The sequence below is a fragment of the Hippopotamus amphibius genome, chromosome 5, assembly GCF_030028045.1.
Source record: "Hippopotamus amphibius kiboko isolate mHipAmp2 chromosome 5, mHipAmp2.hap2, whole genome shotgun sequence".
NCBI classification, from domain to species: domain Eukaryota; kingdom Metazoa; phylum Chordata; class Mammalia; order Artiodactyla; family Hippopotamidae; genus Hippopotamus; species Hippopotamus amphibius.
In genome coordinates, this window is record NC_080190.1 from 83,318,190 (window position 1) to 83,339,407 (window position 21,218).

General features: G+C 34.5%; 1 protein-coding gene across 7 annotated transcripts in view; it reads right to left on the reverse strand.

The window, feature by feature from the left end:
* ARID4B (AT-rich interaction domain 4B) overlaps window positions 1–21,218 on the reverse strand; it is a 131,794-nt gene that overhangs the window by 40,140 nt on the left and 70,436 nt on the right. For all 7 annotated transcript variants that reach the window (XM_057735546.1, XM_057735549.1, XM_057735548.1 and 4 more), the window contains exons 8-16: window positions 18,400–18,538; window positions 14,217–14,296; window positions 12,425–12,501; window positions 11,035–11,189; window positions 7,766–7,838; window positions 5,990–6,084; window positions 4,856–4,953; window positions 3,886–4,129; window positions 3,400–3,575 (exon numbers count right to left, since the gene is read on the reverse strand). In XM_057735546.1, the coding sequence (XP_057591529.1) occupies window positions 3,400–3,575; window positions 3,886–4,129; window positions 4,856–4,953; window positions 5,990–6,084; window positions 7,766–7,838; window positions 11,035–11,189; window positions 12,425–12,501; window positions 14,217–14,296; window positions 18,400–18,538 (1,137 nt within the window). The remainder of the gene's footprint in view (window positions 1–3,399; window positions 3,576–3,885; window positions 4,130–4,855; window positions 4,954–5,989; window positions 6,085–7,765; window positions 7,839–11,034; window positions 11,190–12,424; window positions 12,502–14,216; window positions 14,297–18,399; window positions 18,539–21,218) is intronic.

A 21,218-nucleotide genomic window follows, 5' to 3' on the forward strand; every position in this document is an offset into this window, starting at 1 on the left:
ACAACTATCGCGCCTGCGCTTTAGAGCCCATGAGCCACAACTATTAAGGCCATGTGCCACAACTACTGAAGCCCACGCGCCTAGAGCCCGTGCTCCGCAACAAGAGAAGCCACGGCAGTGAGGAGCCCGTGCACCACAACGAAGAGTAGCCCCCACTCACCGCAACTAGAGAAAGCCTGCGTGCAGCAACAAAGACCCAACACAGCCAATAAATAAACAAAAAATAATTCTTTAAAAAAAAAGTTAATGGCTATTAATATTTATATTAAAAAGTCTTCCTTCATTGATCACTTTAGTTTAATATTCTTATATGCAAAAGTAACAAATGAGCCAATTTTCTCTGAAATACATCACAAAGTCTACAAAGATTCTTAAGAATTATTCCTATTTTAAAGACTCATTGGGACTTCCCTGGTGGCGCAGTGGTTAAGAATCAGCCTGCCAATGCAGGGAACATGAATTCGATCCCTGGTACTGGAAGATCCCACATGCCTCGGAGCAACTAAGCCCATGTGCCACAACTACTGAGCCTGCTGCTTCAACTACTGAAGCCCCTGTGCCTAGAACCCATGCTCCACAAGAGAAGCCACCACAATAAGAAGCCAGTGCACCGCAACAAAGAGTAGCCCCCGCTTGCCACAACTAGAGAAAGCCCGTGCACAGCAACAAAGACCCACTGCAGCCATAAATAAATAAATACTTTTTTTTTTAAAAAAGAGTAATTTACAGTCAAATAAATAGGTACTTAAAAATTAAACGAATCCAGCTGTAATCTGCGATAAAAACTAAGAACTGTTACTAAAAAAAATTAACATTTGTATAATGAAAAAAATTATTAATAAGACTAAAATATCTAAGAAATTATCAGAAAGGGTGCTATGGATGATAAACTATTATTAACAACCTTAAGTAAATGATTTGTATATACAATATATAAGTAGTATACATACATAAAACTAAAACAGTTAAGACTTTTTTCTGAAAGAATACTTGTTTAAATCATAAGAGTATATATCTCTGCACATAGAGGAGAAAAGGAAGTATATTCTGGTGACTACACAGAGATTGATTACGCATCAAAGAGACTTCTCATGTACCTCTGAACCATCATAAAAGAGATAAAAGAGATATGAGATAAAAAGTCAATTTTTAAAATGAAAACTCTAAACTGTATTCTAACATTATACAATGCACTGAGCACAACTGGTAAATGCCAATAATAGCAAGCACAACCTGACTTTAAGTGGTAGCCAGGGCAATCTTTTATTTAGTCTGGAATAAAAGTCTAATACTCTGTATTAATTTTAAAAAGCAATCAAAAATTAAAATTTCTCATTTAGTGTCAACCTCAGACAGAAAGGAAATGAGACTCACTCAAATAATACTCTGAATTTTAAAGAAGCAAACAACAATTACTGGCTATCAACCCAAAGCAAATATTCTACTCCTCCTCCTCTTAGTGGCACAATCAGAGGTAAATGCACTAAATTAAACAGAACATAGAATGCCAAGAAAGCAAGCCTTTCAAAGTATAAAATGCAGCCAGTATAAAGGTTAGAAAAATTAAGTTGATGTATACATTACACACACACACACACACACATACAAAATACACACACACATACACACACACATTTCATTAAGTTATCTTTTACAGAACTACATTTTGGGAAACCAAATGTACCGACAAGGAACTTTTCATCCAAACTCACAAAGAAATATCAAATTTCCCAGGTTTGATATCATATTCCTTACTTACAATGAAAAAATTTAAAAATAAAAAACTACAGTTTATTAGTACCTATTATGGGCCAGGCACTGAACCGGACATTTTACATAAATTAAATTATTTAATCTCCCATACCTGGACTGTGAAGGAAGGACACTGAAAGTTCTTGGTAGCAGCTAATTACTTAGAGAAAGTTAGAGAGAGTTATATACTAGAAAAATACCTAAATGTTAATTCTTTATAATTATAAAATTTTCTATTGTACTTATCTAATAAAATTCAGAGATCAATTTTGGGCATTTCTAACCCATAATGCTTCTAAAGAACCCATAATGCCTCTAAAGTGGTCACATCAGGAAAATTTCACTTTGTGAAGATACATTTATAGATATCTGTGGTAAATAAAAAGGCCATATAGTTGAGGGATTTTTAAAAATCTACAAAATATAGTTTATACCATAAAATAAGCTGAAGTACCACCTTGAAAATTTAAGATAACTATTAGTAACAGAGAGAATACAGACTGATCACAAGGCTTTCCACACAGTAGATGTTCTGGAAATATCTGCGTATTTAAAAATCAGATTTTTAGGCAAAAAGCTGAATCCCTACTAAATTTCTTAATAGTTAAAACAGTCTCCACGTAGCAGCAAGAGTACCTCAAATATACATTTAACAGACACGGAAATATAACCAACAAACACATATACTATATTCATCTAAACTCAGTCTTCTTTCATTTTTTCATGTTTATTTGCATGTTGTGGCCAAAATTTCAGAACCCTAAAATGAGCAGAGACTTCAGGCAAAGAGCTGAAATCTTACTAAGTTTCTTAACAGTTGCAATAATTTCCAACATCAGTAACAAATACCTGAAATACACATTTGTACACACAGATATATATATATATATTACAAAGTATAATAAACACCTTTTACATTCATCTAAGCACGGTTTTCTCTCTTCCCTGCTTGTCTGCATGCTGTGGCCAAATTTCAGAAAAATACAAAAATGATCAAAAAAGTATTTGGTTGTACTTATTTAAAAGAACCACCAACAATGGGGATGTTTAGGTTTTTTAAACCTCAGAAACAAGATCAGATGCCAAAGATCATCTATAAAATCCAGGGGGTCCACTGTCAGTACAGAGATTACACTGCTAAGTAATTCATCATCCCAAACTGACCAAAACAAGTAAATGCTACTATCACATAAAACACAACATAACAATTTTGGCTTTTTAAAAACTAATTACTAGCAATTTTCCATTCTTATTTTTTGCTTAAAAAATGATTACAACTCTCAAAATCTACAGCAAACATACCATCTATAAAACACTGGAGAAAGCCATCTTCTCAAACTTATGTTATTCAGTTATCCAGCAGAGGTTAATGCAGTAAGAAGAGCTTTTCTCTAGCTCAAAGTTTCATAAATTTCCATGATGAGAGCAAGAATAATGGATCAAAAATATGATCTTTTGCTATAAATTTGCATATAGTAGGGTCTCTGAAGGAGGCAAATGCTATTTACATAATAAATGCAAATTAAAAGTACTCAATTATTTAGTTTGTCAATCAAATTTAGATTCATACACACACACACACACAAAGAGCAAATTACAACGATTCATTTGGCCAAAATGCATCTTAACCAAAAACAAATTTCTTACCCAGATTTTGCTTTTTCTTCTTCAGCTTCTACCTTTATGCTGAGGGATTCATCTATCCCAGTTGTCTCATCACCTTTATCTTCCATATTTTCATTTTCTTCTGTCTTTTTCATGTTAAGCTCTTTTTCCTGATCAGACTGTGTAGGTATAGATTCTAATAAATTCTTTTTACTTCCCTAGAAAAAGATCAGAGGAACTAAACCAACAAAAGTAAAAATTGTCAGCCTAATTCCATTATCTACTTGTTAGCAAAAGGAGGTACCAACCAATACTAATATTGAGAAAGTTATTTTAAGAAACTCCTGTCATTCCTAAAACACTAGGCAAAAATAGCTAAGAGCTATTTTAAATACAAAAATAGCACTTAAAAGAAAATGCATGAACAATAAAGTATAAATTAAATAATAACTTAACTATGCAATCTTTACAGAGGATGTAGAAAATGTACCAAAGAAGGCAAAGGACTATTAACAGTATCCTATTTACCAGAGAGGGCTGAATATTTTCCTTTCTTTCAATACCCTCTTCAGTAGGCTTTTCTTCTTTTGGTATTACATTCTCTTCCTCTTCAATCTTTATTTCTTTGACTTCTGGTTCATTTTCTTCCTTAACTTTTATTTCTTTTACATTTTCACAATCCTTACAAGGCTTGTTAACAACTTTCTCTGGCAGTGCCATCTGAAATTCAATATTGGCCGACCTACAGTACTCCTCAAAACCATATAAGTATCTGGAAACACGAAAAGAATATTTGGCAAAACATTCCAAAAAGTTATTGTAGAGTTGTGGTCTTTAAAGTATGTGTTCATTTCTTCTGTTTAAGGTCTCAGATATTGAGCTTTCTTAATATTCTAATTTATTCTAGCTTAGTTCTTCCCAGTCTTTTTTTTTACTCAAACAGAAACATTTTTCAAAGAAAAAAAATTCATTAAAAAAAGATGCTAAAAGTAAAAAGACACTTATCTTAAATGTAGTAACTGTAACAATAGTAGCTATTAGAAGAATTAGTAATAGCATCTATTTGTTGAGCACTTCTTATATGCTAGGCACTGGACCTCTAAGTACATGTAAAATTTCACTGACTCATCAGAGTAATTCTATGAACCAGGAAATTGAGACTTGAGAGAACAAGTAAATCGTCCAAGGGCACAAACAGCAAATAACAGGCAGAACCAGGATTCGAACCTGGGTTTATCTGACTTTAAAATGTTGGCAATGTAACTTCTACACAGTACTTTCCAAATTTACTTGGCCACAAACACTTTCTTCACGGACTATCTCACAGATCTAGCATTCATGGAATACACTCTAGAAAATGCTATCATAGAGTGATTACTCTAGTAAAACTTTCTTGATTTCTTCTTAGAAGAAATTACTAGCCTCAGTTTTATGATAAATTCCATCCTGCTTTCTAGGTAAAATATTGAATACAGCTATATCAAGTGCATAGACTTACTTTTTATAAGCACATTTAACATTGTATCCTGCAGCTGAATTTAAGACAGGGATTCCAAGATCTTGGTAGACTTGTTTCCAAACAGCTCCACTTTCAATCTAACAAAGTGAAATGAAAACTCCCAAATTAAAATATGGGAATATGATAAAGTTTTGATAAATACTATCATATAGTGTGCATACTTTTTTTTTTCTATATTTGTTGGTTATAGTCTCAAGAAATGAAAAATATCAATCTTGATAAATTCTAAATCAAAAATTTGATTCACAACACTGTAAATTAAGTTTTGGTAATCAACAAATCTCAGAGAATTACAAATGCTGAAATATTAGGCCATTTGATTCCCCTCATCTCCTCCCTGGCCATGCAGCATGCAGGATCCCAGTTCGCCGACCAGGGATGGAACCCATGCCCCTGCCATGGAAGCACAGAGTCTTAATCACTGGACTGTCAAGGGAGTCACCATTTGACTTTTAAATAAACCCTGCTATAGTAAATAAGAAAACACCCACATTACTAAATCAAAATCTTAATGAAAAGACAGAGATAAAAAATTTTTAATGATGTATGATTTCCCATAAAACTTACAAGCTAATAAATCAAAGCATTATGTTATGAATCTTAGTAACATGGACTACTTCTATCCCCCAGAATAGTCTGAACTGGATGAGCACCATATATCACGGCACCCTTAAGATAAATTTCTTCAGTTCAACAAAGATTTTCTGCATATATACACACATATATATGCAAATAATGTTTTCTCTACATATAACGCACAGTGGTAGAGATTAAGAATATAAAGAATATTAAGACAGATCCCTGCTCTCAATAACCTTATGGTCTACTGGAAAAGAGACGTGGAAAGAAATAATCTCCATTAAATATGGTTGTGTTACAACTCAGGTAGTTTATCAAAGTCTGACAAATTTAACAGGAAATCAGAAAGTTCATTTATAAAATCTTTAATTAAATTTAAATTTGGTCTCAGGAAGCTAGCTGCTTCTAACTTGTACTCTCCATTTTCTTTTCCTTTTACTCTTAGGTTTTTATCAATAGACAATTTTAGATAATTTTTAGATGAGAAAGCATGTTGTATGAAAAACACGTTTCACTTTTGATCGTAATACTTACATTATCAAATCCTCCAAGTTTGTGTACAAGTCTGAATAACTTAAAGAGATTCAAATTTCGATATCCAAGTACAGGTCGTTTGTTAATAGGTGTGCCTATTAAAGAAAACACGAAATATATTAGAACCATGCTACATTTTTAATTTAAACTCTGAAAAGATTCAAACATTACCACCAAATACACATAGTGCAAAGCGTGTATATATGAGGAAAAAAATCCCTTGTTAATCAAAAACATATCTACTATTTAAACCCATTTTATTAAAAAATTTTTTTCCTATATCAGATTTTTGAAACCTTATTTATACGATTTCATTCCACTTTCATTCCCCTGATAAGTAAAAGGATAAATACTAAATGAAGCAAAATAAAATACCAACAAAAATTTTTTAAGAGTAACAAGATTTGGTAGAACTGGAAAGTGCTGAGATAATTGATGGGCAACTGCTTCAAAATAAGTTACCTTTATGATATTTTCTTTGTATTTTACTAATTTTCTACTATTCTAAAGAATACTGTAGAGTAAAGCTATAGTATTGTTTATTCTAACATGTGAAAATGTAGGAGAAGGACTAAATCTATCAAACTGCTAGAATGTGGTAGAGAAAATAACAGTATAGAGATACACAACTTATTGCCCTTTCCAAAAAATGCATGACTGGCGTGATAGCATTTTTCACTCCTTCACAGTATTAGATTTTATTCATTTTCTCGGCTTTTTCATTTATCTTACACACACAAAAACCGTAGGAAATGGCCTGCTTTCTTAGGCCAAGCCTCCATTCATACAAATAAATAATACAGAAATCAAGGACAGTTTCTACTGAAGAATAAAAAGGTATCTACATTATGGCAGCTGCTATGATTCATGAGAGCAAAAAGAAGACCAAGCCAGCTTCTAATCATCAACAATACAAAACTGGATTTAAAAAAAACATTAATTCACAGAGCACAGTAGCACTTCCAAGTATTATTCATTCATTTTGTCCTTCTCAAGCTAGAAAGAGAAGGACACCTCTCACCACTCCTTTTCTAGCACCTTCCTAGGAAAGGAGAAATTACACTCTGAACAGCAGATGAGCAGGAGAGTAACAGGGCCAGTTACTGGAGGACTAGGTCATCAATGCAAATTACAAGTTCCTGTTAGTACCCATTCCTCTTTCCCACGTGCTCCTATTTCTTAAACCACAAAAGCAGATTCAATAAGTTAAGCCAAAGCTCACCAAGTCTCACCTTGAAACTGGGTCACCTTTCTCTATGGATGGTTTAATTTTGTTCTTAGTTGTATGTGGCTGGGTTATAAGAAGACTCATGGCCCATCTTAGAATATGGTCTCTCTCTCTCTCTCTCTCTCTCTCTCTCTCTATCTCTCATATACACAAACACACACACACATCCTGGGAATAGCAAAGTGATTTTAGAGGAGACTTTTCTACAGGCACGTATGTAGGCTCACATAAAAAGGTACTATGATTCCCATTCTGCTACTGTTTCCTAGTGTAAGAGTTCTTTGGGGTCCCATGAATGGGTAGGGGGATAGATAGGACAGAATACAGTAATTTATGGGTCCATGGCCATAATATCCGTCAAAATACTGTCGAATTCCACATTCCACTTACTTATGTGACAGACACGAGAACAGGGGCTGGTGATATTGGGAATCAAAAAGACAGCTATGATTACCACTGACATGAAGCCTAATAAAGAGAATTCTGTTTTTTAAGGTATTAATTATCTGATACCCACACTAATGATGAATAAAAGAAAAACCACTCACCTCTATCTTCCATAAATTTGTACAACTGCTGAAGAAAGTTCTCCCTTTCCTCTGGAAATGGTTCTATTTCTTCCTAATTTTAGTCACAGAAGAATAGAATATTATTTTCCTCAGTTAAGCATTTTAATAACACAAGCAGATTTCCTACCAACAGCAAAGACTAATACTCACTAGAATATTTCAAAGGCTTTTTATCAAATAAACAGTATTTCTTAACACTAAGCTATTCAAAACCAGGAAGTCTAGACATTTTATGCTTTACAGAGATATATGTCCTCAAAGGTATCTCAATAGTGACAATTCCAAATGTAAATGCTCATATAAGAAATGAGACCAGCAAGATGGTTCATGAACTGTTTATCATATCCGAGATCCAGTCTTTAATCAGGGTCACAGGCTCAAGAAGACCTACTCTCACTTACATTAAATTGGGTCAGGGTTTAACATCAAAACCGACTCTATTATTGCTCCTCAAGGAACTAAACAAGTGTGGGTCCCATTAGCTGCATCTACAATTATCCTTCATTATATATACAGCCCCACTGTAGAGTACTTCAAGCTTATAAGATCAGTAAAGTGGGGAACAAACTTGATCTACAATACCTGAAGATTCAGACTTAGGGAAATCTTCAAGTAATAAAATAGTTCCCCGATTTATCAATTACAAGGGAGGGACTAGCTTCTTGCTGCTGTGGCCAGGGGCTGTGGCAGTAGGGAGCTGGTCCTGAAGCAACCTGCAAGGAGCAGGGTAGTAGGTGAGATGGAAGAACTCATCAATTCAGTGACTATCAATCCATTCAACAAACATTTAATGAGCACCAGTAAGTGCAGGCACTATGCAAGGTGCTGAGTCAGATAAGAGAAGTAAGCCATGGCGCCTGCCATTACAGAACAGATCAGGAGTTAACTGCAGAGGAAGTGATTCAAAATACACACCCAGGCTTTCCAGTTACTCTGGCTGAAACAAATATATTTCTAATAGGAAAAGTCAGGAGCATACTTTTCAACTGACAATCTAAATATATCATTTTAATTTATAAAATCTTGTGCCTAAAGCCATTGTTTGAGTGAGATTTGCCTCTGTATTTTATAAGCTAGCAAAAAAAAGGAAGTTAAAAACAACAAGAACTCATGTTGATAAACTATTGGGCAGAGAAGAATCAATGACAAATATTAGTTTGCTTATGATAAATCTGTACTTCTCAACTTAAACACTGTCCACATATGCTGGATTTTGGTAAGGTAGTCAGATACAAGTCTAAGGAAATCTGTTTTCTAGATATTATCTTAAATGCCCCCATGGTACAATATGTGACTTACATAAACTGTCAAATTTATTCCTGTTGCAAAAAAATTTAAGTGAAGTTTGTATTTAACTTAAAAAAAATGTTTAAACTGGAAACCAGATCTGCGTTTATAAAAACATTTGTGAAACATCAATCTAAGCAACAAAAGTTTTGGTAAATAATATTTATTGATCATCTGTTACATGTTACACACTATGACAGACACTCTGAGTATGGGTACAAGTAAGACAGAGTCCCTACCACTGAGGAGCTTATAGATTAGTAGGAGAGAAAACAAACATAAAATAAATATATGTACATACGTATGTGCATATATATATATGTAGGCAAAAGTTTCTACAAGGAACAGCAGCAGTTTAGACTAGCAAATGAAATGACTAACTTTTCCTAAGGTGAGGAAGGTGATGGTTCTCAGAAGCTTTCCCTTTATAGAGGTGATATGTCAGTAGGGTTTAAAAAACTGAACAGGAGTCTGTCAGGCTGACCAGGGGGGTGGGGAAGGGCACTGTAGGCAGAGGTACTGGTTTGTGCAGAGGTGAGTAGAAATGCAGTATATAATTTGATGTTGCTGCAACATAATGCTCATAAGTAGAAGGGTAGGGAGTTCCCTGGCGGTCCAGCGGTTAGGACTCAGTGCTTTCACTTTTGTGGCCTGGGTTCAATCCCTGGTCAGGGAACTAAGATCACGCAAGATGCACAGCACGGTCCCCCCTCCCCTCAAAAAACACCAAAAACAAAGTAGGAGGGTATACCAGGAGAAGTGATATAAAAAAAGGGCAGGGGTTGGACTATAAAGGGAGGTTCTAAAAGTGAAGCTTGACTTTCAGAGTGATAAGAAGCCACTGAAGAGGTTCTATGCAAGGGACTGATGGCTTATTCTTGCATTTTAAATAGAAGGCAGTGGGGGAGAAGACTAAAGCTGGGGAAACTTTTATACTAACACTGTCAATTACAGATCACTATATTATAAAACATAAACTCTAAAAACAATCCTATTTCATTAATAGTTGTTTACTACAGTTAAATGGAAGAATTTCATAACTTACCTAAAATATTACATATTGACATTAATTTATCTTTGTTCCTTAAAAACATTAAATACAATTCACTTCATGGTCACACATCACAGCTTCACTATCTGCACCATTCCCCCAATAACTCTTATAAAGTCATCCAAAAACCATTAAAGCACACAGTGGTGCAACGCCACTAGCAGTATTACAGGCATCTTTTGCCGGCACCTGTCGTTGCTAGACCCAAAGTACCAGCTACAATAAAATCTAAATTTAGCTCCTCCATCCATATAAATTCACAGATTGTCTTATTTACGATCTAAGAACTATCTACCCATTTGTACTAGATAAAATCATTTAAAATTCTCTGAGTCAGAGAGCTGTTAATCTTTACTTTTTTGCTAATTATTCCTTTCATACTAGATGGAAGACATATTTTATACTTTACTAGGTATTTTAATAAAACATGCAGACGTAAATGTAGTATGAGGTGACAGCTGTCTACATGACGGTAAAAAGCATATGAAAGTAGAGTTTTGCTGTATTACGTAGGAATTTCCTTAACCATCTGATAAACCAAAAACAGCAAGATTAAGAAACATTTTTTCTCTTTTTTTAAATTGAAGTATAGATGACATACAATATGATATTAATTTCAGGTGTACAACATATTGATTTGACACATACATTATGGACTGAAGATTAAGAAGTATTTTTGAGTTTACTGAGATAACTATACTTAATATTTTTAATTTCACAAGACCATATCTCTATTTTAAAGTAAGCACACAAACTACTTGATTATGATGAATATCACAGTACAATTGTATTATGAAATACTTCTAATACTAAAAATATTTAAGTGATTAATTACTTTATGCCAAATCCCAACTTACAAAGGAAGCTCAACTGTCTTTCACTTGAAAAGGCATTAACTGTGTTTACTCACCTCTTCTTCACTGCTGTTATCCTCCTTTTCTTTTTCATCATCTTCCTCCTCCTCTTCTTCCTCTGCTTCACTGCTAGAACTATCTTCTTTCAATTCAGTCTTCCAGTTAGCAGGAATAGTTCTATTTTTGTGAAATTCAAGTGCCTGATCAAAGGCTGGAAAGAAACCATAAATTATATCAACTGGAGAAATTAAGACAACTAACTTGTCTAAAAACACTAACAGGAGGTTGAATTTTGTCAAAAAAAAAAAAAAACAACAACACTAACAGGATGAAGAAATAAAAACTACTGTGCTGCTACCACTGACATTTATAAAGTGTTTGCTATGTGCTAATAAGCATCAGGTTCACTGCTTTTCCATGCAGCAACTCACTTAATCTTAATAGTCTTAGGCATTAGGCACTCATTTTATACATGGCAAAACTGTTACCATCTGAAGATGACTTAGGTTCAAACACAAGAGAAAGGGGCAGTTTTCTTTTAAACAAAAAATAAGAGTGTCTAGTAAAAAAAACTTTAAGATAGGTAAATCTTTAATTGTTTTATCAAAAAAAAAAAAGATCATTAAACAGTATCATATACCAGGCACAGTCACTGTAATAATATATATACCTGAAAATACACTATAAGTATGTCCTCTACATTTTTTATTAAGACTGAATTAAAATTATATTAACAATTAGCTTAAGCTAAAATTAGCTAGACACAGTTATTCTTACTTTATAACACATAGAAATAAATTCTAAACCATAAATTCTTGGTCATTTTTAACCAGTCTACCATAGCATATTATTCGATTTGGTGAACACGGGCAAAAGAAAAAATAAACAGATATTTACAATGCCAAAAATCAAGTAAGATGCAATTATAGCATATTCCTGAATAAAATATAACTACTGTTATAAGAAATGCCAAATCAAAGTTACTTTGATTCCTATTTCTACCATCCTCAGGAACTAATATTTTATTTACTAGGCAAAAGCCAGACGACAGTAATAACTGATGATATTGTTCTTTCCCATTTTTAGATTGTCCCAATTAAATGCTAAAAAAAGGAAAAAGAATATCTAGGATAACAAAAGGCATATGGGTTTACAAAAGTATAAGTCACAAAGAACCAAATGTAACTTCGTTGGACTTAACTTAAAAAAAAATTTTAAGACCAAAAGAATATTTAATCTTCAGAAATACCGTTTTTCTGTTTGTTTGTTTGCTTGGGGCGGGGGGGGGGGGGCACCATGCCTCGCAACTTGAAGGATCTTAGTTCCCCAACCATGGATCAAGCCCAGGCCCTGGCAGTGAAAGCACAGGGTCCTAACCACCGGACCACCAGGGAATTCCCCATCAGTTTTTAAATTAACTATAATTTGTTCCAAGATTATCCTTACCTTGTTTCAATACAGCATCAGGCTTTGGTGCAGTGTCACTAGTAATTTCATGGACATCCTTTCTTGGTACTGAAGTACTATATATTTTTTTTAATTTTAAAGGAAAAAACCCACAAAAATACAACAGAGATTAGTTAAGAGTCCAATTACCTACCACAGAAAGATACTGAAACCATGGGAATACTGACATTTACACTGAAAATGATTGCATAAAAGGTTGCAAGTCCCAAATAAAATGCTAGGCAGGATGTTAAAATATGTAATCATCCATAGAAGGACCCCACCTTAAGAGATGTTTCATGAACAACCGGGTATTCTCAAATACCAGAGTACTTGGCTAAATGCAACACTAAAAATACTGAAACACTGAAAATAATAAAGTGTTTGCATAGCAGAATGCATCAATCCAATAAAAAATAAGTTAAATAGCAAGAATTTGCCATCATCATAGGACAATCACAAGAAATTTCTGAATTTAAGACTGGAAGAAAATGTACTATTTTATAATGTAAAATATTCTTTTAACTGAATTCTAGGTTCACAAGCAAAGTTCTAATACACAATTTAAGGTTTTTCATGGAACTCAGCAACCATAAGGAGGGGTCAGATGCAAGCAACTGGGAGAGGTTCGTTCTATCATATACATCACATACATTTCCTATTTTAAACTAATAAATCATCATTAAGCTTTTCTGCACTTGGTTTCTTTCAACCAAAGCCTAGAAACTATTCCAAATACATTTTTCAGTCTGCTTTTTTGAACTTCTTATTTAAAAGTTACAAATATATACAAAAGTAGACAGAACAGTGCAATGAACTCCCACGTATCCATCATCCAGCTACAATAATCATTAACTCAGAGTCACTGTTTGATTTATACCCCTACTAGTCCCCTCCCAACCCAACTGGATTATTTTGAAGCAAATCCCAGACATTATATAATTCATAATATTTCATTATAGAGCTTCAGAAGAAAATTCTTAAAAATATAACCATATTACTACCACACATTTAAAAATTCAGTTATTTCTTAACATCATCAAACCAGTATTCAATTTCAATGTTCCAATTTCTCTGATTATCCCCGTTTTGTGAGAGTGGGTTTCATATAGATTGTTTTTAAAATCACATGTCAAAACTTGAAAACCCAAACACCAATCTTAAAGCATGATGATCCTTTTAAAGTATAGTCACCCAATAAGGCAAAACATAAAATACACGGCTTTTCTAGTCACAAAATTCTTAAAGAAAAAAAATAATAAACCATAGGAATTGATAACCCAGTTCTAAAAAAGTTCTACATGAAAAGCCACTCTCTTAATACTTAACATACATTTATAGTAACTCATTTTAATCCTCAGACTACTGCAGAAGTTGAATGTTACACAACAGTTATCAATACACCCATTTAGACATAATTAAAAATGTTAGAAAATCCTAACTAGACATTCAAAAACAATAAATATATCCATTAATATTTCAATCAAGTATTAGATATGGTAGATATATCGAATTTTCCTCAATAAATAATCAGCTATTATACCAGCAAATTTTGACAAACTAGATAGCACTGAGAGTATCATTTAGAAAAGACCAAATGAACAAGAATACATACATATTCTTGTATTATAAGAGTACTATACTTAATAATAATATGAAAAATGATCATACTTTGAAACATTCTATATGATGAAAAGGAAAAGCATAAGGTCACTGGAAATAACTAGTTTATAATCTACCATCCCAATCTGGAAAAACAGCATATTTTTCATACTAAGTGAATTATACTTACAATTTGCCATCTTTGAAAGATCGAACAAGAATATTGTCTTTTTTCACAGCGATTTCATCACTACAATCAGGACAAACCACCTTTAAAAAAAGTGGAAAGTATCATAACTAAAAGCACATTTATAGATAGTTACATAAGTATCAATTATTTAAATCCTTTTCAAAATAGTTTCAGCTTAAAATTTAAAACCGAATTTTAGTGGGAGGGTAAATAGTTCCACACACATGGGAACACATACAAGTAATTTTCAGTTTATATCCTTCCCACTCTCTGGATTACCCACATTGTTTTCTGACACAGGCACAGTGCTGAGAGGAGAACAGTGGCTATGACTAGACTGAAGCTGTGGACCAAGTCTAGGCAGAAATAGAAAGCTGGAATGAGAGTAGCTCAGGGGTGGAAAAAGAGGGAGAGCTAGTCTTAACAAAGGGTCTGCAGCAGGGCTTGGAGAATCGCAGGGACCAAAATGGGATCAGGTATCGGAACCTTAATCAGAGCAGTCTCTATCTTAAAAAAGAGAGAGATGACATTCTGCTTATTATTTACATTTAAATATACACTTTAACACATACTAAAATTTCTCCATAACACTACCCACTCTAAAATGTAAGCATTTTAATGTGGGTACTTTCCTGGAGTCTGTGTAAGATTTATTGTTAACAAAATAAAAGATTTATTTTATTTGAAGTCATCTCAGCTGTCATTTAAAGTAAAGATAAAACATGCCTTCCCAAAAGTAATACTAATGCAAGACACCTATAAATTTTTAGTATTTTAATCCCAAGATAGCCCACTACACATACCAAGAATAACAGTATAGTTATGGTTTTTAATGAAAAATGGGCCAAATAAGTATGACAGATTTAAGGACTGTCTCATTAGCTCTGAAAAATGACACGACAGTACATAAAAGCATATATTCTCAACACAGGTTTGAAAAGAGCCAGAAACAGGTAAGTTCTAATTCAGTCTTCAAAAGGTTAACAATTTCCATAATTGTAATTGCACTGCATTAAGCATTGCTTAAATGTTGATGGCATTATGAAATAATTCACTGATGAACGTCTTTTACATGTATTAGCATCCAGGAAAACTTTCCTGTCATTTCACAAAAGTCCAGAAGTAAATACTATCTGTTCATTCATTCATCCAGTCATTCTACAAATATTAACTATTTTATCAAGAAACTGTACTAGAGCACACAGGCCTAGACAGTCACCGTTCCTCCCCACAATGAGCTTGTATTCTAGCTGGAAAGACAAGCACTCAACAAGTAGATGCACATTTATTTAACTGCTATTGTGATAAGTCCTTCCTTATCTAGGTGGTCAGGGACCACTTTCTTGAGGACACAGCACTTAAGCTCAGCTTTGAAAACTGAGTAAGATCTGGTTTGACAAAGGATGTATATGTATACACGTGTGTGTAGTACAGGACTGCACTGCAAACAGAGGAAACATTATGGGAAGGGCCTGACACAGCAAGCAGTGGAACCCATTCCAGGAAGTAAAAGGTCAATGTGGCTAACTTTCTGCCTGGGCTGAATAAGAGAGAGAAGCACAGTTCAGATTTCTCAATCTTGTAGGTCATATTAATTCTGAGGATAAAATCCAAAATCTTTAAGGGAAGGATCCAAAGCAAGATAATGTCATAACAGAGTTGCCTTTTAAAAAATTACTTTGACCATTCATCTGCCAATGCACATTCAGGTTGCTCCCATGTCCTGGCTATTGTAAGTAATGCTGCAGTGAACACTGTGGTACATGTATCTCTTTGAATTATGGTTTTCTCAGGGTACAGACATGGTGGGGGAAGCTGGGACGAAGTAAGAGAGTGGAACTGACAATATATATACACTACCAAATGTAAAATAGATGGCTAGTGGGAAGCTGCTACATAGCACAGGGAGATCAACTCGATGCTTGGTGATGATCTAGAGGGGTGGGATAGGGAGGGTGGGAGGGAGGCTCAAGAGGCAGGGGATATAAGGATATATGTATAAATACAGCAGTCATATTGTTGTACAACGGAAACTGGCACAACACTGTAAAGCAATTACACCCCAATAAAGATCTAAAGGAAAAAAAATTACTTTGTCATAAAGAAAATGGACCAAAGAAGGACAAGAATTGAAAGAGATTAAGCTACTGAAAATCTTCCAGGTGAGAGATGGGGACCTGGATGTAAAGTAGTGGTGATGGCAAATTAAAGGAACGAGAAATATTACAGATAATTAGGGAAGCAGAGAGAAGAGAGAGAAAAGGATGCCTACGTTTCTGCCTCATACAGATGCTGTCATTCACAGGGAGAGGAAAAAATGGAGAAGGGTCAAATTTGGGAACGAGGAAGAGAATAAATTTAGTTTTAGGCTTATTAAATTTTGAGGTGACTAAAGTACAGCCAAGTGGAGATAATGAGTAGGTAGATACCCAGGTCCAGAGCTCAGAGTAGAGGTCTGAACACTAAGACATAAACTTGGGAGTAAACAGCCTAAATATCAGGGGTCTAAAACCGTGAGCAAAAATCACCCATTTTTTTCTTTCTCACGAGCTTAGGATTTTGAAAACCACACATGACAGCTCTGGCCAGTGCTGACTTTGGTGTGTAAGTGGGTTCACTCTCCATTCTGTTACAGGAACAACAGTCCACATTCTATCCCACTCACCCATGCATGTGATTTTCTTGGTCCCTAAGACATTTCATTTTACTATCTGTGCAACCAGTGCTATAAAAGGGGATGAGATCACCTTAGCGAGAATACAGAATGATATACTCCAACCATGAACAACAACATTTAAAGCCTGGTTAGAGGAGAAACGGTGAAGGAAACTGAAAGAGGACTGCATGAGTCAGGAAAGCCAAGATTTCCTCCCCTTAAAATGGAGGTAAATACCCCTTATGTTTCAGCCTCAATTAGGATTAAATGAGACCATGTGCTTATGTTAACAAGCTAGCACAGTGCCTGGCCCGGGTAAGTGCTCAAAGCATGGTGGCTATTAATATTTCCTAGGAGTATGCGATTGTTCTTTAACATGATATCACCAACACCTGTTAAAATTTACTCAATTTATAAACACTAATTTTAAAAATAGAATTGCAAATATTGTTTATGTGATTATGTCAAGACTGTGATTCAAAACACAGTTTCACACTCTAGTTGACAAAAGTTATTCATCACTGTCCAAAAGATCTCAAATTTGTGGGGAGGATAACATGTATCAATGATGCTAAGATTTTTAAAATCATGATTAAATGGTTGACTAAACAGATTACTAACCTTTCAGTATCATAAAGTCTTTACACATTTGTCTCATTATCAAGGAAACTATAAATTATGATGAGAGAATCTTAATACTGAAAATACTGAAGTGCAAATTTTAATGTTTCTGTTGTTTTAGAAAAAGACACACGGAGCTCTTTTAAAACATGTTTTCAAAAGAAATTCTTACAAAGAATCTTAGGGCTTTAGGTAAAAAGCAATGATCACATACACTGGCACTTAAATTTTCAGCTTGCCATCAACGCAAAGCTTGAGAAGTCACTTAACCCTTCTAATATTCAGTTTTCTTATCCCTAAATGAGGATAAATAATACATACCTTGTAATCCTCATAAAGATCCTAGCACAATCCTTACATATAACAGGCATCCCATAAATGTGTAATGGATAGATGGATATACGGAGAGATACAAAGGTATCATGAGGTGTTGTATTTTTTAAAATAATTGCCCTCATTAGTTTTAACTATAATTGTAAGAGCTGACAATTATTGGGCACTTGTTTTGTGCAAAACACAACACTTGGGATAAAGAATACAAAATGGCCACTGAAAAGGATGACAAATAGACATCATTTGTGGACAACAGAAGAAAAGAAGATTCTGTTCTTCTTTTGCATTGTAAATTTAGACGGTTTAAAAGTTCGCATGAGGAATTTTCTACCCAAAACTGAACAGTGTAACATACCTAGCCTCTAAAATTATGATTTTGCCTTTCTCGGGTGACTTCAAGAGTTCTTTGTACTCAGAAACAACTTTCAAAAGTAATTTTGTGTGAACTGAATGATGCTAAAACCATTTCCCCATTTTGTACCTATGAAAAACACCAGTAAGAAAATCAACTGTTTTCTTCATGAACTGATTATACAGTTGAAAATTAAACTCTTTTATACTGAAGTTACTCACCAATGCAGGAAACCATAGTGCTTTCTTTTTATCCAAACTAACGTAATCTACACATACAACTTTTCCTAGCAGCTCATCAATCTGTTTCCTATCATCCTCATCTTCATCACTGGAGGATGAAGAAGACTCTTCCTCTGGTCTAGGGAAAGAAAAAAAATGAGATATTTCTATTTATCTTCACAAAGAATAAGCACGCCAAGTTGATGAATACAGGTATTCTAGGGATCTTACCCCATTTCCTACAACCCACAGAATGGCTAATTTAAATTTTTAAACAGTTTTCTAAATTTCTAAAGAATAATTATAACAATTTTTAAAAGGTTATCATTAGAGGAAAGCACACCATCTTCCTAAAAATTGTTTGGGTTTATTTAGTGCTATTTGAAAAGATTAAGGGAAAGATCAGAACAGAGAATCACTGGTCTCCAAATTCTCAAAAAGCTAAAGACCCCATATTAAGCATCCCAGTACTGCACTAAAATATACTAGATCCTCCTCTCAGATTAAAGGAATTCTAGAGATGGTAATTTTACACTCCCAGTACAAAGCTAATGTTATTTATTTATTTTGGCCACGCCTCACAGCTTACAAGATCTTAGTTCCCCAACCAGGGAACCGAACCTGGGCCACTGCAGTGAAAGCACGGAGCCCTATCCACTGGACCGCCAGGGAATTACCCCAAAGCTAATTTTAAACGGGGGAAGGTGGATCTTTATTAATGGGGGTCAGGCTGGGAAGAGGAGGCAATCTGATAAGAGATTACCACTGCTGTCTTTAATATCAAATATACACAAACGACGTATTATAAGACACACAACATGGTTCTTTTGTATTATGTTACAAATTCCTTTCGGTTACATTATATACTGGACTAGTAGGTTAGACTGAAGAAAAAGGAACTATCCAAAACCACCCATTTGATGCCAGAGGGAAGTACAGTAAAAAGTAAAACTGAAAAGGAAAAAAACAAAACAAAATTCTGAATCTGTTTCCAAGAAAGCCCACAATCAGAGGTAAAGAAAACAGATTCTACAAAATGTGTTCAAAATGCCCAGAATAAGCAAAGCTATTGAGAATGTTCAACAGAATGAGAAACATAATAAAATAAAAATATTTTTATAAAACAAAGCAGATGACAATACAATGTCATCTTTTTATAATCCAATGTATTCCAAATTATATTTATATATTCCAACATAAATAGAAAGGAAGCAAAACACATTAAACATTTTAGAGTGATGGGGGAATCTCACTCTTTGATTTCAGTGATCACTCTACCTAAAAATTATCCCCTGGTAAAAAAACAAAGCAAATCTTCAAAGTTCGCTACTGAGCAGAACTAGTGTGCTTCAAATGGCACTTAAGGCAGTTTAACCCCTACTTAGAGAGTAGGTAACAGCAGGAAAAACCAACATACCTCCATATTAGCAGAGCATTTAAAACCTTACAAATAGGCACAAAGCCTGGGATAATAATGAGAGACCACAAGTCTGATTTCTACTGGATTAGAACTCAAGGACAAAGACTTTTCTCTCTCCACTTCCTAATGACTGCAGAACACAACCAAACTTGACACCATAAGTACTGCTTTTTTCCAAGCAGTCATGAAGACTCACTCAGCGAGCTTTATGGACACTCTTCACGTTATTATCATTAGCCAGACAGAAAGTCACAATGACACAAATACCATTAATCAAATCTATAAAAACACAGAAAGAGAAAACTGGGCTTTACTTGGCTAACAAAGTCACCTGCCTCAATATAAAAATTCTAATTTCTTTCATAAAACTTAACAAATGTGAAGACTTCAGACACGAGGAAGTTATATATTCATATATAAAAACTGACTGGCCACATAAAATATCCACCCACCTCACATACTGTCTATGTTCCACTCCAAAACTATTCCCCACTGATGGACTAGGTTGCCTTCTCCCCTCTCACCTACTCAAGCCTTTGTTCCAGCAATGCTCGTTTCTCTCTCTCATATCAACTTTTCTGCCTCTACTTGATTGAGTCCTACCAGCAGAGTACTATTTCTATGAAAATGCTGTTACTTCTCCCACTTAATAAAACAAAAGAACCCCTGATCTCACTTTCCCCACCAGCCACTACTCCTCTTCACAGAGAAAGAGCCTGGAATGTTTTATTTCCAGACATCTGGAAACTTTTTCACCTCCTCTAAGTCTCTGTTTAAATGTCACCTCAATTACATTACTCTGATCACCGTATTCAAATTTACAACCTGCCCATCCCAATCTCCCCCCAACCTTGCTCTTATTTCCACAGCATTTACACATCTATCATACTACATAATTTACTTATGTTTTTTTCTGTATTGTCCATCTCCCCCCATACAAGAGAATGTAAGTTCTAAAGGTAGAGGGTTTTTTTTGGCTGTGCTGCACAGCATGTGGGATCTTAGTTCTTCAACCAGGGATCGAATCCTGGCCCCCTGCATTGGAAGCGTGAAGTCTTAACCCCTGGACCACCAGGGAAGTCCCCCAGAGATTTTCTAAATGCCTGTTTTGTTCACTGATATATCCCAAGTACCTGAACAGTGCTTGGCACAGTGCAGATGCTCAATAAATATTTGTTGACTAAATAAATGAACTGAATAGGTTTATTTCTTTCTACTGTGGTACTTCTGATTTCTATTTCTCCTGAAATCACAAACTGTATACAATCAGTATAATGTATACAACCAGTATAAACCATATCATTTTACCTAAGGCTCCTTTAACTTTTCCTTTTAGCAGAGTTTATCCAGGAAATGGTTTACATAAGTATTCAAAAAACTGATATACTATAAGAAATGA